The 27,746-nt window shown below is 38.4% G+C and overlaps 1 protein-coding gene across 1 annotated transcript; it reads right to left on the reverse strand.

Annotated features, from left to right (window-relative positions):
- Positions 1-5,757: 5,757 nt before the first annotated feature.
- OMT1 (O-methyltransferase 1) lies at positions 5,758-10,525 on the reverse strand. Its single transcript, XM_008790507.6, has 4 exons — positions 9,850-10,525; positions 8,741-9,051; positions 8,573-8,637; positions 5,758-6,272 (listed from the first exon to the last, which is right to left on the reverse strand). Exons 1-4 carry the CDS (start codon positions 10,278-10,280, stop codon positions 5,976-5,978), a joined length of 1,104 nt encoding a protein of 367 aa, XP_008788729.4. The 5' UTR covers positions 10,281-10,525; the 3' UTR covers positions 5,758-5,975.
- Positions 10,526-27,746: the final 17,221 nt, after the last annotated feature.

Consider the following 27,746-nt stretch of genomic DNA (forward strand, 5'->3'; position numbering starts at 1 on the left):
GTCCTTTACTGTACGAACCAAACAGACGACTTCACGACTGCTGCTGACGTCCTCTCCCACTGCCGGCCTTTGCCTGTTTTTGGAGCTATTGATTGATTGGACCTTGTGTGGGAAAAAAACAATATAATCTAAACTTACAACAATCAATATCTTCTAGTGTGTGTATATATATAATCTAAACTTTTAAATACATACCTAAGGTCCATCTGATACACAATTAATATAAAATAAAATACACATCCGCAAATACCATCTTCAAATTTAACACCATGATGTGTACAATTATGTGCCTAATATTATTTTTTGAGATGGATTATTGCAATTACTAAGCCATGGAGATTTACTGTATTTGGAAATTTATTATTTTTCAAATTTTTTGGCTGTATCCGTTTAACAAAAAAAAAACTATTGCTTCCAAATATTTAATATATTATAAATTTGTTTTGCGATGATAATAATAGACCTAATAATTATAGCTATTTCAATGGATGCAAGTGTTCTAGTAATGCTAATATGGCTGGCTATCCGTATTGTCAATGTTATAAGGGTATATTGATTTTTTTGTTTTTTTGAGAAAAGAGATAGGGACGTCAAACCTACATATTAAAGAGATGCAGGAGTACATGGAGTAGAGAAAAAGAATGAGGTACGAGAGGAAGGACGCTGGAATTATGAACGTTTCTTTGGCTAAAAAATTTACTGATTTACCATGGCCTCCGTCAACTATTTAACCGATGTACTGTAACAGCTATTATGGCCCACTACATGGCAGCATATAATGGTTGGATCTACATCCTTATATCTACAAATAATATGATTTCACCTTAAAATAAAATATATAAATCAGTAGTAATGTATAAATAAATAATAGATTTATTATATGTGTAGCATGTATTCAGTCTTTATAGACTGTAATTTATGTTTTTCAAGCCGTCTTAATTAATCTTAAAATTTACCAAGGTCACAAGGCAATAGTAATAATCAAATTTAATTGCGACTTAGAATACTATTCCTATTTGTGTGTGTGTGTGTGTGTGTGTAAGCGAGACGGGTCTCAATTTTATTAACTTCTTATATCAGGACAATCAATAGTATTAGCATTTACAAGATAAGATAGAGGCAACCAAAGTAGGGCACTCACCCCCAAGCATGACATGAGCAGGTTGTATCAAAAGAATAGTATAATACTATAATAGTGAGCCTTAATTATGCTTTCAATGTTTGGTTTTAATGTTGGTGAACTCAAATGGCTGGTTCTTTTGAACCTGAGAAGCTTCCTGTAGACTCTTTGGGAGGCACGAGAGAAGAGCCTTGATTATATTTTGAGTGACAGGACGGTGCAGCTATCTCTATATACAAATTAGAATCAGTACTATACCAGAAAAGGCGGTGCATGAATATATATATATTTTTTTTACTTCATTGGCTTTGGATTCATTAACCGTACAATGTTTATATAATAAAACAGTGGAATGCGCGCCAAATGGGCGACTACGCGAATCTTAGCATCATTGAAAACATTATTTAAGAGGTGGCATTTCTTAGGCCTTCTTACGTTTAATTAAATAAAGGATGCGGCCATTAGGACATTGTTAATGGTGTAAGCCTTGTGCTTGGTGCACATAAGGAGGGTCATGGTGCAACGATGCCTTTTTAATCTAATGGAAGAAGAGAAGTCGTAGTTGTTGGTAGAAGAATAGCACTACAAGTGTAATAACTCAGGATCTTATCCAAAATAGCTAGCCGAAAGATATTATTTGAGTTTCTTAATTTTGTATAAATAATCAAAATCTATCTAGCAAATAACCGATGTGGGATTAAACAAATGCACGCACAGGTCCTCATATACTTCCTCCATTCAATTCCTAACGTCCTCGTCAGGCTAAGGGTTTAAATCCATTCAAATCTAATTACAAACACCACAATCGGATCGTGGTTGCCCCAATAGATTCGTGCTATAGTGTCATCTAATCCATATAGGTTATGGACCGGATCCGCTCTGATACTATTTATAACAACTCAAAATCTCGCCCAAAATAGCTAGCTGGAAGGTATTATTTGAGTTTTTTGATCCTATATAAGTACCCAAGATCTACCCAGCAAATAAACATGTAGGACTAAACAAACGCCCGCACGGGTCTTCACATACTTTCTCCGTTCAAGCCCTAACGTCCTCGTCAAGCTAAGAATTCAAATTCATTCAAATCTAATTACAAACACCACAATCGGGCTGTGGTCAGCTTCAATAGATCTGTGCTGCAATGTCACCTGGTCTATATAGGTTATGAGCTGAGTCCGCTCTGATACCATTTGTAACAATGCAGGATCTTGCTCAAAATAGCTAGCCGAAAGATATTATTTGGATTTCTTAACTTTGTATAAGTACCCAATATCTATCCAGCGAATAATCAGTGTGGGAGTAAACAAATGATCACACGGTCGTTACAACAAGTACGAAAATAATGCTATAGCTTTAAGACAATTTAGTGCTGCTAATTAAAGATATATGTTTACAAAGTGGCAAATGCATTATATGTATCTTTTTGCTGGTTGATGTTTAATGATTAAAGCTAAAAGAACAAAGGTGACAAGTGGGGGGGGGACACCAACTGCCGCGCAAGAAGACCAGACCGAGCCAAACTGGGTCTGCCTTTGGGTGGGCCCACATTGGTCACGGAAGGGCAGACGGGAGCCCGGTGGGGGACCGGAACCCAGCACGGAGAGGACCTAACTTGCTGGAAATCCGCGAAATATTGGAAGTTTTAGTACCTTTTTTTATTATCATTCAGAAAAGCTTCACGCAACGCAGGTTTCTATCACAATTTATTTATTTATTTATTTTTGCTGTAAGCCCGTAACAACGGTTTTACAAAGTCCTCAAATACAAACAACTCGTATATATCAACCATAACAATATTCTCCTAGATGTATCGAGGCAAAATAGAAAAAACTTTTCGTAATGCGGTGCTACTATGGTTGGCCATATGAGCAGCAACCCAATCAGCAGTTCTATTGACTTTAAACTAATATGTATGATAACCATCCCAGAGTCCCTACTCAAGGTTACGTTGTTAGCTCATAAAACAGATATTGCATAAACCACTCGCATCATAAGTCTCAATTTCAGCTCTTTTAGTCTTCCAGTATGTATTAGTTGACATGTTATCACTCTATATAAAGCCCCCCCAACTACCGTTCATTGAATAGAGTAATAATTTTTTCCCTCTCTCCCTCTCTTTTCCCTTGACATTGGCGATCATTTGCGCTTCTCTTTTAAACTCTATACGAGCCATCCATCTATTATTATGGAGTGCAATTAGGATCCCCTGCGGTGTGCAGAGGATCAGGCAGGCCCGAAACCCATCACACCGGGCTAACATTGGGTTGAGCTTCAGACTAGGCTCAAAAGAGTTTAAATCGGATTGGGGTTTAAATATAGAGCTCATTTATTTTTCGGACTGGACTCAGATTTGTTATTAGCCCAGCCAGCGCCCGGACCAAGCCCGAGACCAAATAATGCCCAAAATAGAGCCCGAATTCAAGCCCGAATCAATTTATTTTTGTTTGTTATTATTTAAAAGAAGAATGAGAAAGTAAATAATAAATTAAAATAGGTTTAATTGGAAATAACGTATCATGTGTCATTTACTTATGTTATAAGAAAGAGCTAAATTTTTAACTAGCTCATTTAGTTGTGAAGCAATATTATAAAATATTGCTTCACAATCGGGTGTAGGACGAATCTATTTTTGGTCCAAATGCAACCCAAACGGATAATTCGGGCTGGGCTCGGGCCTAGGCTCAAGCCCGGATAACCATGTGTCTGGTCCATTGAAATTTTGACTTCACTAAATAATGCATAGCCCTTCCATCCATCATTTTAATGACTCGGTATAAATTACAAACAAATTGACGATATATTTTATTTTTTAATACTATTAGAAGTGTTAACTAGTGCAGTCAGTAAAGTCGTGGAGCTTGGTATGAATAACTTGGGCTTGAGTCACGCTATTCTTTGATTTTTTTTATCTGAAATTCCCACCCATTCTAGTCCTAAAAGATCAAAAAAATAATCAAATAATGCTTCGCGTGTGCCCACAAATGAGCACTCTTTATATTGTTGATATTATACACACATCAGCTGCTGAGCAAGAAAACAAAGAGGTTGGACATTATTCACCTAAGAGTGAATTTAAGTTGTTGTTATTATTATTATTATTATTATTTTATTTGTGTGTATGTGCAAGGATTGAGAGTGCTAGGTCACCACAAGCACCGCGGTTCATGGTGGCCTGCACGTAATTATTGTTCTCTTCTTTTATTTGTATATAATTATGACCTTAGTCTTTTTAAACGTGGTCATGTCGAGTTGCATATAAATTTTGGGCTGGTCATGTCAAGCAGTCTTCTGAGACCAGTTCAAACAAAACAAATGAAATATATCTGTAAATTTAATATTATGTAGAGGGTTATATGTAAAATACTTCACGTTAAGATTCCAACTAGTCTCGTCATGCGACCGTGGAAACTAGTTCAAAATTCATTTATTGACATTTTGCTTATAACCCACTGTTGAGAGCAATATTTACCATCTCAAGTGTAGCGACCATGCCAACCTGTTAAATGGGATCCAACCAGAATAGATTAATTACTCTTGGGCTTGTTTCTCATTGGACCGACCTGCCTGCTCTCTTCTGGTATGCAAACACTATGTAAATTGGGCAAATTATATCCTACACCACGTATACCAACATGACCGTACACCATGCCAATCATGTCGTCTCATTTCTATGGGCCAATCATCGAGATGCATACATGATGAATGGAGCCTACTGAAATCAGACGACTTAGTTGGCATGGTTCATAGCCACATGATGCATGCAGTGCTCGATATAATTTTTCGTGTAAATTGGGTGTAGGTGTATGTAAATCTATTTCACCTGCACACATGCATAGGTTTGGCACTGTCTCTACTAGACTAAGGATGCAGCCTACGGTGCATTTGACCGTGGCCACGAACTTATCAAATTCTAGCATTGAGATTAGCACATTTGCTTCCTACGGCAGTTGATATTATGCAATTTGCTTCTTTAGTCAATAAAGACATACACATGTAATATGTGGATATATAGCTCACCAATTTTGCTTGCTAAGTTTTATTATTCGAATGCTTAAAGTATTTGTTGTGCATCTTAACGTTGTTAGAGAAGATCCATGATAATGACTTCGAACCCCCAAGGTCGGTTTGGAAAAAGAAACAAGTTATGTAGCCAAATTGGCAACCGATAACCATTTTAAAATTTTCGGGGTTGTACTAGGTCAAGGCTCGGACCTTTCGGCCGGCCGGCGTGAAAAGAAATTAGAAATGCCACAATTTTTCTGATTATATAGTTGAGGTAATTCCAGAAAGACTTCTGTGCTCTGCAAAATTAGCATGCCTAAAACCATAGACCGGCTTGGGTCTCATGAAATCTGTGGAAGTACTTGTTTGATGTTTTGGTTCTCTACAAGAGAAAGAACTAATATTAATTAGCATATGAAAGGAACTGGAGTTTTTTTCAGTTGTTTTCAGTGATAAAAGCATTAGTTAATCAGATTGGATATGTGCAGTCTTACATTACTTTCTTTCACAAAATTAATTAAAAGACCGAGCAGGATGCTTGATAGCTGCATATCTATATTCTAGACCGATACTTCTTAGTTGAGGCAATGCTGGCATGGAGCCAATCCTATTATATATGTTTGTACTCAGGCCACTTACAAAGGAACAAAACCAATATATATGAACAGAAGTAGGAAAACAATAGATTACATAAACAAAAGTAGGAATTAAAACAACAGTACAGCTCTTTACTCTTTAGCAGTATTTATTATGATGACAATACCAAGGATTCGAATGAAAAACTTTCAACCAAAACCAACAACCAAATATCGACGACACAAGCAAAGATCAAACAAAGTATATATATTCCGATCTACTTGGTGAATTCAATAACCCAAGCAGTGGAAAAACAATACTGTGCTTTAAACCCTGTGAAGCCTGCTCCCTTGGCCAAAGCCTGGTACTCTTTCTCCGTCCTCTCTTTCCCACCAGGGTTGTGAGCCAACATGATCATGTCCACATGGAAGACACCCTGTGCTGAAGGAGTTGGTTCTGGAGCTACTGGAAGGATACACTCGACAAGGATCACCTTCCCGTTGTCCGGCAGAGCTTTATAGCAATTCTTCAAGATCTTCGCACAGTGTTCATCGCTCCAGTCATGCATGATCCACTGCAAATCACATTATTCAACCTTAATTAGTTGCTAAATCTAGGGTACTCATTGTTCTTGTTTTGAAGGTTGCAAGCCAAAAAAAAAACATTTTGGAGGTAATGATCAAGTCAAAAGTGAAGCCATTGGCCCAAGATGTTTAGCCGAGGACTTTTCTTTTCTTCCACCAAGCCAATCGGAGACATCTGAAGTGGAGTTGAGTGGTCGAGATAAGATATAACATATAGGATGCAGAAGGATGGAAGCATCTCAATCCAATACCAGAAGTTGATATTGACCGATTCAACCCGCAATTGTATTTTGCTACGTCTTTATTCATGCTATTTTAATGTCTATATAATGGCAGGTATGATTAGTTCCAATGCACATGGAAGTTGAAAAAAACCTATAGAATATCATAAAATAATCTTCCTACTGAAGGAATTATATTAAGCAAAACTAACAACTCTCTCTCTCTCTCTCTCTCTCTCTCTCTCTCTCTCTCTCTCTCTCTGTGTGTGTGTGTGTGTGTGTGTGTGTGTGTCTATCAAAAACAAAAAAAAATCTATATCTATTAACTACTCCAAGGTAAGATATTCTGGCACTTCTATACAGCATATATTTTTTTCTTTTTTTTTCTTTTTTTATTTCTTTGGATAAGACACCTATGTAGGGTAGATTATGTGTCCAAGTCTTTAGGATTCTTTTACTAGTGATCCAATTGCAAATTTTAATTTATTTCTTTAGCATTAAAGAATTTATTATTTAAAACTAATAGGGATTTCCATGATAGTCACACCTCTTGTCGAGCTGTGGACATGATAATTATAGTGCAAGTGGATCTCTCTTCTTTATCTTAAAAATTTATTATAGATAAATTTCATTCTCCATGCCTAGGGGATTGTAACTTGTGCATCACTACTCCTATGTTCATTGTAAAGCAAAGATAATTTTCACTTCAAATGAGTTGGAGCACAAGTGAAACTTTAAGATTTACGACAAAAAAAAAACTATTTTCACTGCAGTCATTGGCAAGAATAAGATAATTTGAACTTTAATTACTTGGAGATTATTTATCAAGGATGGTGCAGCTCCATATAAATGTAGGTTGCTCTCGCCTATGCCTAGACTAAACATGCATCCCATGCTACATTGACCATTGGTTTTCTCGATTTATACCTAATTTCGCCCATTCTCTTTGCATGGAAACTAATTTTAGTTAAAACCAGCTCAAATAATCATTTGATACAAGCTTGGACAAGGATGGTTAGTCATTTTCGCTAGCTTATATTTTATTCAAGATTAGGTCAGGCCTCGTGTTTGTGGTTGTGAGGTGTGGAAGCATTGCTCCACTTGCCTACCCAAAAGAAAGAAGAAATGTAAAGAAAGAAGGATAAGAACGTCTTGTGTTGACAGGTTCCAAACTCGTGAATGCGACTTCTATGGAACTAAAGCCAAGTTTTCAGCAAACCTCATTTTAAATTCTTGATCTTCTGATAGTGAATGGCTTGGAGACATTGGACGGCCAATGTGAACAACAATTAGAAAAGTGATACTTCTGGGAGACTTTTGTAACATCAATTAGACTAAAGAGACTTTGCCATGGAAATGTGCTTGTGCACTTGCTTTAATTACCTAAATTTCACCATTCAATTAGTGTTTTTAGATTGCTTGTCGGCAAAAATCACTAGATTGCTTGTACAATTTTATAGTGGTGTGCTTCTGCAATTTTCTAGTGGTTTTAGGTTGGGCAGGCTAATGTGGTCCTCTTTGGACAATTAGACTCGAACATGAAAAAGGGCTCGAGATAATTGGTCCAAATTGGATATAGTATAAACCACGATGTACGATCCTAACAAATACTCAATTTGCTTTTGTTTTTCTTAAAGGAATTTTCAAAGGATATGATGTAGGTTGATAGCGACAACGTACTGTGCTGCTCCATAATTTTGGCATGCCATGTGTCTTTGTGATCACCATTTTTATGACTCAACTTAGAAATTTCTAACTTCAGGGCTTATTTGCAAGTCATTCTAGACCTAAGTTGACCTGCTTGCACCCAGTATAAACACAAATGATGATTCACCTACCCAAAAGGACATATCTCACTTGCACATTAGTCATACATATAGTAATATATACTCTGCAAAAGCCTCTTAAAAAACTAGTTCAGCTCTTGCTTTATATATACTCTATATTTGATTGTCTAGGCCTCTCTTCTTCCGTGTACCTAACCAAAACTACTCCAATATATACAAACATATACTAATTTAAATATGTAACATTTTAACTTCTATCATAAAGTAGTTGGCAAAACTGACCTTCATGAGAATAGAATCCCCGCTAGGAACACTAGCAAACATGTCTCCACCAACATGCTCCACATCTGCACCAAAATCACGCCATGTAGGACCCAATGAATCTGAGGGAATTTCTCATGACAAAGCAATCAGAAAGAACACAAACAGGGTCTAGCAAGTACAACAAACCTGGGAATGGTGGTGCTTCAGAGATGACATGAGGAAGATCAAAGTTGATGCCCCTGATGTGAGGATACTTGGCAGTGATCATTTGGAGGGTGGCACCAATGCCACCACCGACATCGACGAGCACATTAACATCTTCGAAGCCCTTGTAGAACTCCAAGAGCTTCTTGGTGATGATGATAGAGTGGTTCTTCATGCCCTCATTGAACACCCTATTGAACCTGGGGTCGGTGCCATGATACTCGAACGCCGTCATGCCATAAGCCTTGTTGAAGGGAATTCCCCCGTCCAACACCGCATCCTTTAAGTAGTACCTAATATTGTTGTTGAAGATAATTTACAAGATCAATCATGAGGTTTATTTTTTTTCTTAATTCTTCTATATAAGAGCTACATGGATGACAAAGCATCATGAAAAAACAATTGTGATAGGAAACAATTCATGGATGACAAAGCATCTTCGAGCTTGTTCTTTCACTGTCATCTAGACATTTAGAACATGTTCCAAAGGTTCAAGATATCCCAAAGTGTTTAATATTTCAAAATCTTGTCTTGATAGACAGAATATTTGTCTTAAGATGGATAGAATCGAATATCTTTTTCACAGTTATCTATGATCGTTATTTTGGCTAATCTTATGTTTATTAGCCTTGTTGACAAGCTATGGTTTGTCAGGCTGTAATGAAGTTTATTCTGCGTATGCTATCTTGTGTTCTTATCCTAAAGTAACTCTCTAGTACTAGACGACAAGAGAATAAAATTGGAAGCTTCAAACCTACGCCATGAACCTCGTTTCCCAACCAAGGGAAAATAGCTGTATTTTTTTTCCTGCATAAATCCATCGTTGGATCATCTACTAGTTACTTTGAGATTTGTGCAAATAAATAAATGATGAAGGAAAGATTACTTTGAGATCTACCAATGGTGGTTTCAAAGAGGGCGAAAGATACAGACCCATCCCAAGGCTGGAGATGGTCTCAAACTCATTCCAGTCCACCAATCCCAGATATGACACTCTGGGAAATTAAGGTATTTCTAGACGTGAAACGCGATCTGTGCTTGAGCTAGAGAGGATTTTAATTTTTAGAGAAATGGTTGTCTTTATCTCTTACCAGCTCTCCATGAGGATCTTGTCCTGGTTCATGAGGGTCAGCGCGGCCATGGACACCCCATCCTCGTTCTTAGTCAGCCACTTGCACACCGGTGCCGGGCCATATCGCCGCAATGGCTTCCCATCGGCGTCGACCTCCACGGAGCAAGTGAGAACGTTATAGGAGGCAAGAAGTCGGAGCATGCGGTCCAGCATGGCCGCGGCCATCGGATTCTTGGTAGGTAATTGGGCCGCCACCTCGGCCGGGCTCAGCTTCGCCGCCGAGCCGGCTTTTGCGATGATCTCAAGGACGTCGAGCTCGATGGCGTTCTTGAGAGTCATCGGCAGGATGGAGGCGCTCGCCAGCTGCAGTGCGTACATGCACGCCTCCTCGTCCGCCGCCTGTTTCTCCAGCGACATCGTCGGCACCCCCTGCTTCTCAATGGACCCCATTCTCTATTTCTCTTCTTCTTCTTCTTCTTCTTCTTCTTCTTGTATCTTAAGAGGACTACTGAGCGAGGAGGAAGGGGGACTCAAGGGAGAGGGTTTATAGGGCCTTGGGTCCAACAACCGCGCCACCTACCGACGGGGACTTGTAATTATTTTAGAACTTGATGTTTTTTATTTTTTTTATTCGGTAAATGACTAAACGGTATGGGAAAGGATTGGCAGCTTTCATAATTGGCCGGAGCACGCGTTTCCCGAGGATTGGACTGAACTTTAGTTGATTATATCCGTGTGTTCGTTTGACTTTGATCTGCTCCGTCCAGAAGAAAACTATTCCTTTCTTTGATAAATTGACTTCAGATATTAACTTCATTTCTCCCCTTGAATGATTTGAGTTGGGAACCTCTCACATTTTCTACGCTCGCCTAATGTGATCCGGTCTCTAAAATATGAAGCACATGGATATTTCCGTACCATGTGAGATCCATTCAATTATGCATGATCGAACATGAAAGAAACAGGATCTATTTTATATATTTTCTTCTCTAAACTATGTGAGGTTGGAGAGAGAGGATGCTATATGCGATTTTTTTTTTTTTTTTGAATTATGGAACAAAGATGGGCTTCAGGGGAAATATAGCAAACAAAACTGCCAACTTTTGTTCCACGGCCTGCCAAACGGAAAATGCCAATGAAAGCAATAATTCCGAACCGCGTTTCCCAAATTAGATGCCCGTTGCGGTTGGTGGAGATATTTTGCGTGCCTAGTGGGGATCCTATTGGCAATCCATCGTTGTTAAGTGGCGTGGTTGCAAAAGGGTTAGTTTGGGCTCCGACAAGGGGAAAGTGGGCGAAAAACTCTCGCCCCTGGGAATTCTACGCTTGTGCAAGAAGACAGGCAGGGTCATTCTCCACCTACAGGAAAATATTGGTGCACCCAATTACATGGGACCCAACATTGGTGTCCTCTCCAAGGTAAGTAAGAATGAATGCCACTACCCTGTCACAATCAACATGTATGATTCTATGTGGGGCCTCGTAATGTCATACTGATGAGAGTAAAGGATAAGCAATGTCGGTTGTTCCATGTCTAGCTCTGTCTGGATGATCATGTGGCATGGTGTGATTTGGTCAAGCCAATTGGACCGGCATTTCCATGGTTACTACTCCATTTTACTTGTTCAGAGTCGGATGGACTGCTCTTATTATATTATAAACTACCCTACAAGCTCAACTATGGAGAAGAAAAATGAATTTTAGTTTGGAGAGTACCAACTCTTATCATTTGAGTTTAGGGTGAGTATTTAATCTCGAAATGTATCAAAAACCCTCAATTCAGCCCCCGTTAGTCAAGGTCTTCGAGTTGTGAATTCAAAGCTCGATCTGCTTGGGAACTTGAGCTTCAAAAAGAGCAAGTTGGTATGCTCATGACTATGCTTTACAGGCTTCGTAAATCTCATCCATTCTGAGGTTTTTTTTTTCTTCTACGCATCAAAAGAAATTTTTTTAAAAAAAATTGAGGAAAAGGATGGGAAGAGTCTCATAGGAATTTTATTAAAGATAAAACAGAAAAGTACAAGACAGAAAGAGATATAGTGGGAGAGAAGATGAGAAAGAATTTTTTTAACTTGCTCAACTCGAATCTCTCAAAAAAATTTAGAAAAAATAGAAAGTTGTTGGAAGTAGAATCTAAGTTTTCTTTTCTTTTATTGATGAATAATAAAATATGATACATAGTTTCTACTTATGGTATTGAGGTCCACTCTTATATAATTTGGATTTGATTCCTCTTCTAGTTTTAATAAGATTCAGCTTTTCTAAAATAGATATGATCAGTAAAAATAAATATAAAAAAGCTAAAATCTATAGAAGGTAGATTCTGACTTTTCATCGATTTTGCATTCGATTGCACTGCCTAATTCTTTCTGGATTAGGAGATACATCCGATTAAAGTTTTTTTAAAAGTAAATTTTTGATTTAACCAGCCTATTTCAAAATCCAAATGATAGAATTGGAGCTTTATCGCTCAATATATTATCCTTAAAAGGTGGCGTTGCATTGTAGAGCTTGAAAAATTATCTTTGTATTGAAAAGATAATTTCAATCACACATCTTACAGCCAAGTTATGGCATTTGAAAGTTGGCACGCAAACCAACTTTCTAATATAATGAATCTTGCTCCTAAATCTTATCCAGCTCCACTTGTAGTGGCCAAAATGATCTACGTTGAGTCTGATGATTTTTCTAGATCAAAAAAATCAAGAAGTCATATAACAACATAGAGTGGGGCTTAGAGGGGAAGTCAAGAAGAAATAGTAGGAGAAGAGACACATACAAAGGGGGGCACAATAGAGGCCTTGCAAGGAGAATGGGGTCCAATAGGGAGGGCATAGAGAGGAAAGAAAATAAAGGGGTAAAGAAGGTGAAAGAAAAGAAAGGAGGGGCATTACTCTAAGAGAGAGGTGCACGCCTGGAAGGAAAGGGAGAGGAGAGGAGGGAAGGAGACTAGGAATTAGTAGGGAGGGGTACTCCCAAGCTAACTTAGGCTAGGGGGACCCGAAAGGGAGAAGCAGCGAGAAGGGAATCCATTCATGGAGAGAGGGGGAGGGGGGGACAATACAAGAGATAGAGGTGATAGCAAGAGAGGGGGAGGGGAAGGGGAAGAGGGGTCTGGTAGCCGACTAGAGATAGCTGACCACTAGAGAGGGTGAGCAACCATGGAAGTTTTCGCTGAAGATGGTAGTTTGTCGTTGCAGAGGAAGGAATCATCTTATAAAAAAGATGGGCATTAATAAAAATTCACTTTAGAAAACTATAATATGAATATAGATGAGAAGAATGCAAAATAAAGAGATTTTAAAAAGAATATATATACTACATTCTCAATAGAGACCCAATTAGCCCATTCGGACCAAAAGATCAAGCCCCACTTCTTTGATGATACCTGTTGGTGGAAAAATGGACCACCCCACAAATGTAATTATAGCACCCAAATCCATCAGCAAGCTCGAGCTCATCCTAAGTGATGGAGCTCTTCCGCTCTCGAGCTCATCCTAAGTGATCGGGCTCTTCCGCTCTCGAGCTCATCCTAAGTGATCGGGCTCTTCCGCTCTCGAGCTCATAGACCAGAGAGCCGAGACCAGAGAGCCGAGACCAGAAGGCCGAGCACAGCAGGCCAAGCCCATGCCTTAGCCAAATATCCAATTTCCACCTGACCCTCTAAGGGACCTGACAACTCCACTATAACCTGCCGCTATCTTCAAGCCATCAAGGCATAAGATCTTTGCAGGCATTCGCCACGACCTGCCATTAATGCACGAGACTCCCTCAAGTCTCCGATGCACTCAAGTCATTTAATGAACACGGCCCAAGACGATCTCCGGATCACTGAACCATCAGAGCGTATGGCTCTACCTGACCGCCGGTTCATTCGGTAATAAATGCACTTACCATCCACGGACCCCAGGCCCACCACGGCCGGCGGTTCAACAACTCCAACAGATCCGATCGACCGTGACAACTCCCTGGTTCCGGTCTGATCCGGTCCCGTTCTCCACTACGCCATTAATGGGCCAAATCGTGCCCAATTATCACAGAACAGGACAAACCTCCTGTCACCTCCCAGGTAACCAAATCCTTTTATAAAAGGAAGCCTGGGGGGAAGAGGAAGGGGACTCTGGGGGGACTCTTAGGACTCTCTCCAGACGGACTCTGAGAAACCCCTAACAAAAACTCCCCGGACTGGACCCTCCGGGAGGGGGTGGGAGGAAGCACAGACACAATTGATGACATCATCCCTTTCATCTTCTTGATCTTATCCAGATATCCTCTGTGTCTTCTCCATACACTTCCTCTCCCCCGCTCTCTCCACATACTTGCCCCCTCTGACTTAGGCATCGGAGGGCCGGCGCCGGGGAGCCCGGCCACCGGCTTTTTTGCAGGACAGGACTGGACGCACCACCCCTCTTCGGACTTGCACACCCCCCGCGGTGGAGGACGCAGCCGGCCGGCGCACCGCCGTCCGCCTCCTGCAGCAGCGGAGCTCCTCCTTCTCCGGCTTTGCGGCGGCCCCGGGTCCAATTTCCAGCAACAATACCCACAACATTAGATATATGTGTGGCAATCGAATCGGGTTGGGTCGGGTCAGGTTGGGTATGTGTTAGATCATATATGGGTCTGGTCAAAAATTCGTCAACCTGAATTCGACCTGTTTAATAAATAAGTCAAAAATTTAAGTTTGAACCCAACTGATTTATTAAAGAGGTATTTCAATACGATCCATATAACCTGTTTATTAAATATGTGAAGTTAGGTTAAACTGGTTAAATATACTTTTAACGGGTTAAATATATTTAAACAAGTTAAGTTGGCCGGGTTAAACAAGATAAAACAAGTTAGGTAGGTTTTAAAAAGATTAAACGTGTCTTAAACATGTTAAATGAGACCTAACTATTGAACGGGTCAAAATAAGTTAAATGAGTTAAAAGTCTAAATCTCAACCAAACTCATTTAATAAATAGGTTAAGGTGGGTCAATTCGTTTATAACCTAAATTTATTTATGTCAAATCCAAACAAACTTAAAATGAAATGTTTACCAGCCGAATTGATGTAACGGGTCATAAGTTATCATCCTTATTTAGATATTATTTTCCAAAAAAAAAAAAAATCAGCTATCTCCGCACTCTCCCCCAGCCGGCCACAATCAACGCATCTCAGCCAGTTTATAGCCTTTTTGTTTTTGTTTTTTAAGTCCCTACGGTAAACAGGATCTGCTCTACCCTTGAACCCCAGCTCCTAAGAATGATTCCAAAGAGTATTGGCAGACCTGCAATAAAATAAACAAATAAAAAAATGTTCCTGCGTAACCTTTTCATGTCACCCATCCATTTGGAAAGGATCAACTCTACATCCTCGAATGTGACTCCTAATAACTAGTGGTTGACAGGCTTTGATATCATAAGTAGCGTTTTATTTACGTCGTCGGTGGGAACTCCCTCCTCCAGAAGATGTGAGTGCCTAACAACTGTTCTGTCCTTTTTCTGAGAGAAGTCTAGCAAATATTTTCATTTTGCAATATCCTGCGGGCCGTTACACTCAAAGAATGAAAAACATTACACAAGTGGGCCATTTCGTGAATAAGGTGCAAGATTTATGAGTATCATGGAAACGTGTTTGTGAAGTATGTGTTTGGCCATAATCACCCTTTTAACAAGAGTGGGTCCAAAAAACCACCACAAGTGGCGCATATGAGGCTACACTGCATGCCTTCGTGCTTAATATCTAAGAATCATTTTGTGGGCACCCGTTGATTAGAAATTTCCCTCATCGACATGTAGAGTCATGAGCTGAGATCATATAAATATGGATTATGGTCGACTATTGTATGCTCGAAAGCCTCCTTATTCTTCTTAATAGAAACGAATTTTTTCTGTCACATTCTAGATCCATCACTTAGATCGGCTAGAGATCATGCAAGGTCTAAGATAAATGAGTATCCAAAAATTGAATAGATAATAGCTAAAGAATCCAACTAAATAAATTCACTGTATTCAAATAATCAAACCGGTTTGATTATAAAATATTCAATTATCTGTTTGGCGTTTGAAATTAAACTAACTAAGGACTTCATCACTCAAACTCTACGTCTGACCCATCCAAGACTAAGCATGCTCCAACTCTAAAAGAAAAAGAAAAAAGGTGGTGTGAGTAGGAGCGGCTCAATACATTTGGAGGCCTAAGACAGATTTAGTGAATGAGGTCTTTTTTTTTAATAATAAATTTTTTTAATAAATATAAAATATTTTAAAAAAAGATATTAAAAATAGATAGCTATCAAGCATATTATTTCAAGGAAGATATATGAATGCAACAAAGACCGATAATTTTTTTTTTAGTTTAATATAATTTTTGAATGGAGGCATGGAAAAGTAATTATACTAAGGAAAAGTCCATAAAATTGATTAAACAACTGAGATAATGCTTGGCAGTAGTATTTACCATGTCAAGCAAGTGCAGAATTGGAAAAGGTTATTCTATGGCACTTCATGGTCAAGGTAAAGGAAAGAATTTGTCCAGAAAGGGCCCTCTCTATAGGAGAAAGTAGGGGCATTATGGAAAATTCACTCCATCTAATTAATAAAAGTCCCATCCCACCATCTCCCCTTCAAGCGAGTACCCAAGCAGCAACTGCAACCTCACAGCACAGCAGCCATTCAATCTCCAACCTCCCTACTTTGCTCTCTCTACCAACCAAGAGGGGAGAAGAAACCGAGAGGAGAAAATTAAAAGAATCTTCACCCTCCAAGAAGTCCATCTCCAATCCCCCTATCTTTCTTCCTGATGGCCCAGCTGGATCAGGAGTAATGTGAGGGAAGGAAAACCAAGACCAAAACCAAAAAAGAGAAGGGATGAAAGATACGAGTGGCTTCAGACGTGTATCAAGCCAACCAAATCCCTCCTCTCTCTCTCTCTCTCTCTCTCCACCCAAAACAAAACTACCGTCCCCAACATCCCAAATTGCCCCTCTGCAGGCCAGAAAACTCTCTCCACGACCCTTCCATCAAAGGGGAAGACTCTTGTCAGCTCCTGTTCCCGTTTTATATGGGGCCTTTGCTTCCTTCTGGTCATTGGCCCGAGGCCTTTGCTTCCTTGGTCATTGGCCCGAGGTCTTAGACGATCGAGGCGGTCGCCTAACGCTCGGGCCGGCCCTGGGTGTGAGCTCTACAACTCAGTAAGTATTTCTACACACCCACATTTTTATAATGATAATAACTATTACTTATATAGATTATACACTGAAAAATACCATAATCATAAAATGAGCATAGCGAACACATACTTTCAACCCGTGGCAGGGCATCGATAAGTACCACATTTCTGGCTTGTGGTAGGCATCGACAACATGGTTAGTCTAGAGCACCATAATCTATAATTTAATTATATGCTCATTATGTCAATATAATTCAGGATCATACTTTTTAACAAAATTTGATGCGTGCAAGTTTTAATGTTTACATAAATTAGTATCAGTAATATATAATACATAAATTCATTAAAAACTACATATATTTAACAAATAAGTATACAATAACAAGTCACAATATATCATACAAAGCAAAGTCACCGATGTACAAAATAACTTCTATAACAAATAAGTATATAATAAGTCATTAAAGATGGCAAATGTTAAGTATACAACAATAATATACTTATCTACCATTTTTATAGGCCACCTTCATATCTTATTAACTAGAGCAACCATTATTCAGCTTGTGCACGTACAACTTGTGGGTTGTATGCTAAAATTGTAACATTAATTTTTTAGCTGATCAAATTGAATAGGAAGTGTTTTTACATAAGAGCCCTATGAATTCTGCGGTATTAAAATTTCAGTTCGAAAGTGCCGGAACTGGTTGAAATTACCACAAATAGTTTCATATATAATCCATGTAGAGTGTACATATTATGGATAAGTTTCTAGTAGCTTGGTGCAGGAAAAATTTGTGACTCCAAACTCATTATTGTGATATATTGGTCAGTAATACACTTTATTGTTAATCTTGTTTGTCAGTTATGCTAACCTTTGCCCAGGGCAACAAGGTAAGTGAAACCTTTTTCAAAGGTTGAGCAATGTATCTTTAAAGGGGAAAGAGTCACCTGAAGAAGAAAAAGGAAAAAGTAAAAAAAAAAAGGTTCAATACATCGTAGAATAGTTGAGATGCTTCTATCAGGGTGGTTCGAAAGTCCCCTTCTAAAGGTTTCATGATATCAGATTTGGACTGCAGCGCTTTTCTTAAGGCTTTATTTGTTCCCACCAGATAAGTATGCATGGAAAATATACAATAAAAATTTAGGATACAATGAAGCTCAAGGCTTGATCTAATAATGAACATTCACCAATGTCTACGTAATGAAGTTGATCTAATAATAGTGGTGTATCATGGTGTGGCTTTTTTCCCTGAAGAGATGAGGGAATACACCTTTTGAGAAGAGACTCGAGTTTGAACCTCTTTTGAAAAAAAGGGTCAGCCAACCACCACCACAATGGTCAGCTGGTTGTGATTTAAAATAAATCTTAGTTTTTGTTATTTTGAAAATACCCAACAAAATAAAGAATTCTATCCTATTATTTTTTGACTTTTTTTTGATTGTATTCGCACTCGGTCTGTAGGATACATCCGTCTTAGCGCAAAAAAAAAAAAAAAAAAAACTCTTTTTAGATGATATTGTCAAACAATTATTTTTAGAAAAATCTTTTTTTATTTTCGAAGTCCAAAACGCACTTTTCTACGCAGTATGGGACATGCTTTAGATCCTCTTGCTTTAATTGGAAAAATAGATGTTTATCAGATCATTAGCATAGATAATTCTCAAATTAGTAGATAAACTATAGAGATCTTTTTTTCAATCTCATTACAACCACCAACTTCTTTTTCCCTTTCTGAGAACTATGATGGGAGGAAGTCCAGTCTAGTTGAAACCAAGGTGGAAGCAAGTCAGACCTAGGGCAGTAACCCAACCTAAAACTTTTTTATCAACTGAATCACTTAACATCCCTGACCACCGACACTCCAAAAGAAAGCTGTAATTATTCCATCTTCTAATAAAAGATTGCTCTCTCAGCCTCTCTTTACACTTCAACAAAAAAGAAGACAAACCTAATACAATTAGTTCGATGTACCGTTCTTAAATGGCATTTAGGTATGACATATGGTGGGCAGTTGAGGAGTTGTTTTAGATTAATCGATATTTTTCTGAGCCAGTAGGCATATTGGTAGATTGGGTCTCATAAATATTGACTAGATGGAACTACTCACCTTCCAAATATCTCCATCCCCTCCCTCCATAGAAGGTACCCTTTGAGTAATGGCACAACTAACCCTTTATTTGTTCTATGTAGTGGAGTAAGACCACTTCAACCCATCCTTCTCAAATTAAGGCCATTTTAACCTATTTATTCCACTACAACCTGTCAAACTCTGTTTCCTGAGCCCAAGATTAGAGTAGGCATTCTATTAAAATGAAACCAATTAACTTATTCCACAACCAAAAACAGTGTAAGACAGTAGTGCTGCATACTGAGAGTTTGACATATATATATGAAAAGATTTAACTGGTCGAATGATCCATCAATTTATCACCAATAATCTCTTGCTAATCAAAGAGGCAACCGATCACCAATTTGAAAAAGGTTGGGTTGGTCCTCTGGGAATAATACTACTAATTCTAGGTGAGTTGAAATGTCGAGAGGATGTGAGAATTAGTTGAAGGGAGCTGTAGGCCATGATTGAAGATTTTAAATGAAGATTATTCTAGCAGGACGTGGTTAGATGTACTGGTTCTTGATTGAATTATTTAGAAAAACATCTCGTTTGGACCGTTCTAAGTTATACCAAATCAGACTTAGATAAGTTTAGATAGCATCCAATGAAAGAGAGATGGGATAACAGTGGTGAATAAGTAGGGAGTTGGTGAGGGGTGAGAGGCTTGTACGCCGTCTAGGTTAGGGAGTTGGTGGCCAAAGCTGACTATTAAGAGTCAGGAGTTTAACCATCAATATTAACCAACAACCAGTTCCATTACAGCTATTATGTGAGCAAACTAAACATTGAGTGGTTTGTAATGTCTTCATGAGACCAAGGTTTGGGGCTAGATGGAGGTTGACCTCGTCTGATTTGAGCTATTTCTAATTGGACTTGATTAAGTCAAACCATTCAGCCTATCAACTATTATGGTTTACTTCTAAGCAGAGTAGATCAAAATCAATTGACGCATATGCAAAATATCACTTAAGATAGAAAAGTACATATACATGTATATATATATGTTCGTAAAACTTGACTTGGTCCAATTAGCTGGTTATTGGTATTTGTCAACATCAAGCACCTATCGATACTATTATATCTTTATTGATATAAGGTGACATTTTTCAAGATACCAGCCAACATGATATTAATATATGTAGTCAATGATTTCCAGCCTTACCACTTTAAAATGAAATTTGTTAACTGATAGATCATAGAACCAATGTTTGAATGTGGTTGCTAATCTAAGTTTTATCCCAATATATTAGGCAACATATCTCAATTCAAAAAATTTCCACCTTCCATCCTTTATTGATATAAAATGAAATGCTGATTCATCTTGATCTTGGTCACCCATCAGGATGATTAACATCTCAACTTTTTTAAATCCTTGATTAACCACTAACACAAGCATCTTGGAAGGTGGACACTGACATTGAGAAAGGCTTTGCTTGCTCATTTGTGGGGCTCAGGTCTTACCTTCTCTTGTTTCTACTTCCCATCCGAGGACAAATCTGCTGAGCAAATCCCTGTTTTCTATCTTTATCGTCTTACCGAATCTCTTAGCTAGGACTTTCTCAAATTTTGTTACTTAATTATGATCAATATAAAGGGGGAAGATCTTTCACATTTAAGCTCCTAGGCTTCTTTTTGTCAGGCTTCACTCAAACTTTAGCGTTGCTTACATCTAATCTCCGAAGTTACATTCGACACGGCCATAGTTATCTTAATACAACGACAGCATGCTGTCAAGCTTAAATCATCCTCATCAACATATGTATTAGTATAGACCAAAAACCCGTCCTTATCAACCAGTCATCTGTCCTAACTACTACGAGATGTTTTAAATTTACATAGTCACAGGAAAACTTTGGATGCTTGTTACAATTGCCTCTTTTTCACGTCACCTCACAAGTAAAGCGTCACCATTTCAAATATTGGTGGAAGCCAAGTGGCTGGCTGTGAAACAACATTCTTTTATGTCCATGACCAATCTAGGATTTAGCCTCATCAAATTGGGTTTTGGTTGTATCTTTCGTATGAGAGAATGATTTACCTTCTTTAACAACCTCAACTGTTGGATCGCGCAATGACTGCTTCGAGAGCTGTACAGATGGATGGAAGAGAGAGGCTGGAAGAAAGAGTTTGGAGTGCTTTGAGAGCTATGCAAGTTGCAGTCTCATGGTTGATGTCGCGAAAGAAGAATCTAAACCCCATAAAATTTGGGCCAAGCTAAGATTTTGGGTATTAGAGTCTGACATGGCTGAAAGCCCAACAAGCTTAATTGTTTTTGGGCCCTTGGGTCTAGGTCATAAGCTGCCAGAGTTGAGCCCACCTTGGTCTAGATCATAAGCCTTGGATGTCTCAAACTTGCAGTCTTGCAACAATAATGCCAGTTTCTCTATGTAAAATCTTCAAGGGTGGACAAAGCAGCATATCATTCTATCCCTCAAGATATACCTTCAATAGGTGGCAAAACATCTCGAAATTAATATGAAGTACAAACCTTTCTGTCCAAAGTTAAATTTATGATTAAGAGGATGGAACCCTGGCATGCCTGCATTGGTATCATACTGCAAAAGGTCGAAGTTTATATCTACTATGATATCCTACTAAATTGCACACCGAAAAAAAAAAAGAAGATCCGCTTGAGCATGTATTAGAATTATCAATCAAGATGCAAATTATTATTTAATTAGGATTCCAGAGTCAGAGTGCAATGGGAAATCATATGAATCCTTGTGCAAATTTGTTTAGTAGCAAGCCTTTTATGCAAATCTTCTAGTACCATCTTTATGATATCCTAGACGTTTGACACAAAAAAATACTATACTGAAAGTGCATCTTGCAAGCGTTCCATGCAACTCTTGAAGCGTGTCTATAAAAGTCTTGGCTAAGCACTGACCAGTGAAGGAAAACTTGACGTCTCTTTTGGAAGATTAGTACTTCTGATTCTGCGAAGGGATTTTCTCAAAAAGATACTCCAAAGCGAAGCCATGGTTAATGCAAACATGTTGCCTTTTTATTGAGAGGATCAACCACTTGCCTGAATGGCTTTTTTGATAGCTTTTTATTCCCATGGACTGGTTAAGCTCAAGCTCTAACCAAGTACTATACATAAATAAAGAATAGTATCATTATGTAACAAGGAAAGATGTAAGTTATCTCACAATCTTTTGAGATAGCAAGAATTGATATATAACGAATTAAATGATCGATCGAACATCACCATATTCTCTCAAACATAATCCAGGTCTATTAGTTGTAGATCTCGATGCTTGTATTAATAAACTTCATAGGAACTGCACACTGTTTATGCAGCAGTAATTCTTGTAATAATAGTGTTCCCGATCTACGAAAATTAGTGGAGTGTCTGGATTTCCTATTGACGATTTTCCTAACGAATGTAGTTAAAAGATTCTTCTTAAAAACAAGAACTGATCTACTAATTTCCAATCACTGATTAAAGATGAGAGATTCAAGGACTAGGATATCTAGAGTGAAGAATTTGGAATCTTCAAGCATAATTGGCTTCATTCTTCATATCTAGTTGTGGGTGGAGTGTTTGGAGGTAGTTTATTGCAGTTAGATCATAATTGCTCATTCTGATTCACGAACATGATTAAGGTTATACTGTACTCCCCTATCATATCATCTCATTTCATGGATGAAGTCCCTTGGCCAGCTGAAATAAATTACTGATTGTTTGCTCGTACCTCTCGGGTGCTAATTAGTTTCCAAAGATTCTGAAGTCTTCATGAATTATGTGGATAAGCTATAGGAGGAGAATTTTTGAACCTTATGTCGGCAACATACTCCTCTCAAACATATTATTGTTTCCATTGTTTCACTCTAACCAGGCCTCCTTTTATTCCCTATGGGAATTTCATTTTGTGTCACCTTGGAACTTCTAAATCCACTATGGTGGAGAAATAGGAGATGAGGGCCGATCAGTATCCAATAGGGCTTGATCAGGATCCGAGCCTGATCCAATTGCTAGATCTGAGCAATTTCTCCTCTTCTCATTTTGATATCTCTCCCTTGAATCCACCCTATTGTCTCCTGCAGCCAATTGATCTTTGCAAGATCCCATTGGATGCTATCATTGACAACAATTGTCATGCCGTCCCTGCCTAGATCAAACCCTTAACCCTCAATCCAACTAGGTGTCATACATTCAAATAATTTTGGTGGCCAAGCACTATCATTTGGCCGGTCTTGTTCCCTCCTCTCTCATTGTTTATATCTACCATGACCCTTTGCTTCCTCTAAATTCTTCCCTAATTCATTAGTTTTGCATGGTTTCATGTAGGGGTGCAATCGTTCAATCAAGCAGTGGTCTGGCATGGAGGTTCTATACTTGAACCCCTGAATTGTTGTAAAAATTCTAATTTCCTCATTTAGTTAATTTAGGTAATTAGTGTTGGAAAACCTAGGGCTTAGGGTTAGAAAATTATAATCACTATAAATTATCGTTTGCCCAATCATGGATAGAAAATATGACATTTGTTAGTATAAAGTTGAAATAACTTAATAATCACTATAAATTATTGAAATGAACTGATGGGTATGAGTTCTAGAATAGCCACATTAATTTAATAATCACTATCAATTATTCCATCATGGGCGAAAAATATGATACTATCGATCCTATCATGAGCAAGAAATGTGATATTATAAATTGTCTTGCACGAATAGGAAACATGGCACTATCGATTGCTCCATCATGGCAAGGAAACGTGATTTAAGTTAATCTAAAACTAAAAATGAATTAGTTATGGAGAGAATTATCATTTGGATTGTATGTTATGCATTGAAATATTGTGGTCTATTGAGTTCTAGATAACTAGCATGTGCATCTCTCGATAATAATAATTTAGTATGATTCCAATGTTTATTATTGACATATAATGCTGCTGTTCACTGTTAGTTTATTTATTGGTTTGTGCATGTGTATGTGGATTCTTACTTAATTCGTAGCTCATATTACTTTCTAATATTTATTTATAGAGATGCAAGATGCCTAGCATTTAGTTGAGACTTGGGACTTTCTAGTGGGAGATGGAGAGAATCTAGAACATTTTGATACCCTTGGATGTTGGGGTATTATAATTGGACTACTTCTATTAACTGAAATAATTAATGAACTATAAAAATTTATTCTTGAAAATGAAAATTATATTGTTGATATTTTGTTTATTTAGTAGGCCTTGCATATTTCACAGGGTATTATACCCTATGAAATATGCGGCCATGTCCCATGCCACCCTGAGTGGTGGTGGTAGGTTTGAGACATGATAGTATACAACTTGAAGAGATGAGATAATGTACAAAAGGTACCGTAAGCTAACTTGAGCATCATTTCATATTTTTTTTTGATGAAAAATAGGAGGGAGGAAAGGAGAACCCACCCGCGTAGTAGCCCCCACTGGCCCTCCTTCCACTAGAGAATGTTCGATGCGGGTCGCAAGTTTACGCGTGCCCTCTCCGACCCGTGGGTTACCCCACGTGTGAGTACGTCACCCCAGCGCCACCTCAGTACCAGCTGGACCAGATAGTAGTCCCACCAAGTGTGTCCAAGGTGGGGGCATCCAGTCCCCATATTTAATCGACGCCCATGCGTTTTGAATCTGGACCGCGCCAGTGGAAGTAAAGCCCCGTTCCAACTGTGCTACCACCTTGGTGGCAAGCATCATTTCTTTCTCAAAAAGGCTTGAGCTTTGTTTCGATATTTAATAGCCTTTTATCACAAGGCTGTGCAACCAATAGCAAAAAAGCAGCTTCCACTGTTTCTATTATATTGCTGTTCACATGCTAATGACCATCATGAGAAACATCACTAATTGTTATGAAGCTAAAAGTTCAGAAAAATGATTTTGAAAACATTAATTTTTCACTGGCTGAATGAGACTTTTAGCCATGGGTTCTTCGTTTCTCACAAGGGCTTTTGCACAATAGTTTATAGCAAACAGGGCGCTGCAGCATAGCTGTTTGAAGTTTTCTGTCTATTTAGAGTTGTAAACATGCATGCGATCTGATTCATTTCTTGCATGAGTAGATGTCATACAACCACATTATCACAAGTACGACTACCATAAAATTTCAAGGGTCGTATCTTCCAATTACAGTGATGGGTTAAGTGAAAGAGGGATGCCATGCATGTTGTCTCCTTGCATTGGTCGCATGCTTAGGTCATGTCATATATTAGAACATGAGTTTGCTACTTCTTGAATAACAAGAATATATATAGTCTATCAACCAAAAATTGACATCCAACAAGCAAAGAATACAAGCATGCTCACCTTTTAGGTAGAAGTTTGCAATGTGCTTTTTAGATGAAAAAGTTGCTAGAGTTCTACCATTTTTGTAAACTTTGCATAACTTTCCTTCATGATTTTCTTTAATGCCTAATTTTGTTGAAAAGAAACGAGATGCATTTCTTGGCCATCTCCAAGGCCATAATGGCTGAGGATGACTAAATTCCTTTTTTGGCATGGTTGTGATTTCTTGTTTTCAATTTTTTTTGTAAAAAATATAGAAATTGAGGCAAGAGTAGTATTTTTTTTCTCGAACTTTGTAAAAGCTGAAAAAAAAAGGTTCTAAAGATTTTGAAAACTAAAATCATTTGTGACCACCATGGACCGCCTCCTTTGTTGCCATCGTTGGCACCACCCTCATTACTGGCTATAACTGTCGTCTGCCCCAAATAGGGCTGTTAACGAGCCGAGCCGAGCCCGAGCCTGGGAGAGCTCGGCTTGGCTCGTTTCACAGAAGCTCGGGCTCGAGCTCGGTAACGAGCTCTATATTGGGCTCGAGCTCGGGCTCGCTTGGCAAAGCAAAGGCTCGGGCTTGAGCTCGTAAAGCTCGTCTCAATTACAAGCTCCAGAACGAGCTCGAGCTCGGGCTCGTAATTGGGCTCGAGCTCGGGCTCGGGCTTGATAATAGGCTATTTTTCTCTATGTGGTCAGATTTTTATGAATTATAGTGCTGAAATAAAATTTTCCAGTGGGAGACTAGAGCTCGTTTGGGCTCGTGAGCTGCTCGGGCTCGAGCTCGGGCTCGGGCTCGGGTGTAAACGAGCCTCATATTGGGCTCGGGCTCGGGCTCGTTTGACTAACGAGCCAAGCCCGAGCCGGGCTTTTACCGAGCCGAGCCCGAGCCGAGCCCGAGCAGCTCGGCTCATTAACAGCCCTAGCCCCAAACCATCATTATTGTTGCCACTAACTCGTTATAGGTTACCTTCATTAGCCAATATCATACCATCTTCATCATCCCATTATTATTGTTATTATCGCTGCCATCATTACAACCATTATATTCAAGCATTGTTACGTAGACTCTACGCCTAATTGAAAATAGTGTTTGAATGCGATCTAAATTATCTTGGACAATAATTGTGAGGATCCGTGCGGACGTGTATTTAGTCTCATATCGGTTATTCGCTGGATAGATCTTGGGTACTTATACAGGATCAAAAAATTCAAATAATACCTTCCGGCTAGCCATTTTGGATAAGGTCCTAGGTTGTTACAAATGGTATCAGAGCAGATCTGACCTATGATCTATGTGGACTAGGGGCCACTGCAGCATGGATTTATTAGGCCTGACTACAGACCAATCGTGGTACTTATGATTAAATTTAAATGGATTTGAACTCTTAGTCTGACGAGGACGTGAGGGCTTAAACAGGGAGAGTATGTAAGGACTTGTGCGGGCATGTGTTTAGTCCCATATCGGTTATTCGTTAGGTAGATATTGGGTACTTATACAAGATCATGAAATCCAAATAATACTTTTTGACTAGCCATTTAGGATGAAGTCCTGAGTTGTTACAATAATAAATATATTGTACTAAAACATTATATTTAAGATTAGTATACATGGTAGGCCTTTTGTCATGTTATATTAGTATGGAAGTTATCAGACATGCCTTGACATATTAATTGCAACTGATCACCCATAATATTGACACATGAACCTAAAATATTGGTTTTTGTCTAAGATGAGAGCATTGAGGTGTGCTTCTCTTGATTCTTTTATGGGCCAAAGGCATGATCTCATTTTCCTTAAATTAATGATTTTTGAATGCATATCGAGCATGCAAATTGAAAAATCATTTCTCCCCCTTGTACTCGAAACATTATAAAGCTAAAATTGCAACAACAATTTCCTAGAAATAGATTTTAAAATTATTATAGATTTGGTAATATCGTGTAGTGACTTATAAAAGCAAAATGACACCTTCCTGAACATTTTAAGCCCACATATTACTAACCATTATAGAATTGTTTGATTATAGTTTTATAACTATGATCTATCTTTTGTATTAAATTATATTGGCTCTATCAAGGTGTAATCCAAGTTGTGATGGAGTACAAGGCTAAAATAGAATATATAATGGGTGTTATAGAATGCTAATCTCTTATAGTGAAAGGAAAATTATAGTTAGATCCCATATGGGACATGGATAAGAGGAAAGAGAACTTACCTATTAATTAACCCTCACATCTCCTATTAACTCTAATATTCCATCATCTTTATATACATGTATAGAAAAATAATTGATAGAATTGATCCTTGATGATCTATAAGAGATGAAGGACACCTATGAATTGAGATGTCGAATATGATCCCTTGCCATATGACCTGCATCTTCCACATGCACCA

This window comes from Phoenix dactylifera, chromosome 16 (genome assembly GCF_051530095.1).
Source record: "Phoenix dactylifera cultivar Ajwa chromosome 16, Ajwa_hap1_PhDact_Kaust_v1.1, whole genome shotgun sequence".
In the NCBI taxonomy this organism is placed as follows: Eukaryota; Viridiplantae; Streptophyta; class Magnoliopsida; order Arecales; family Arecaceae; genus Phoenix; species Phoenix dactylifera.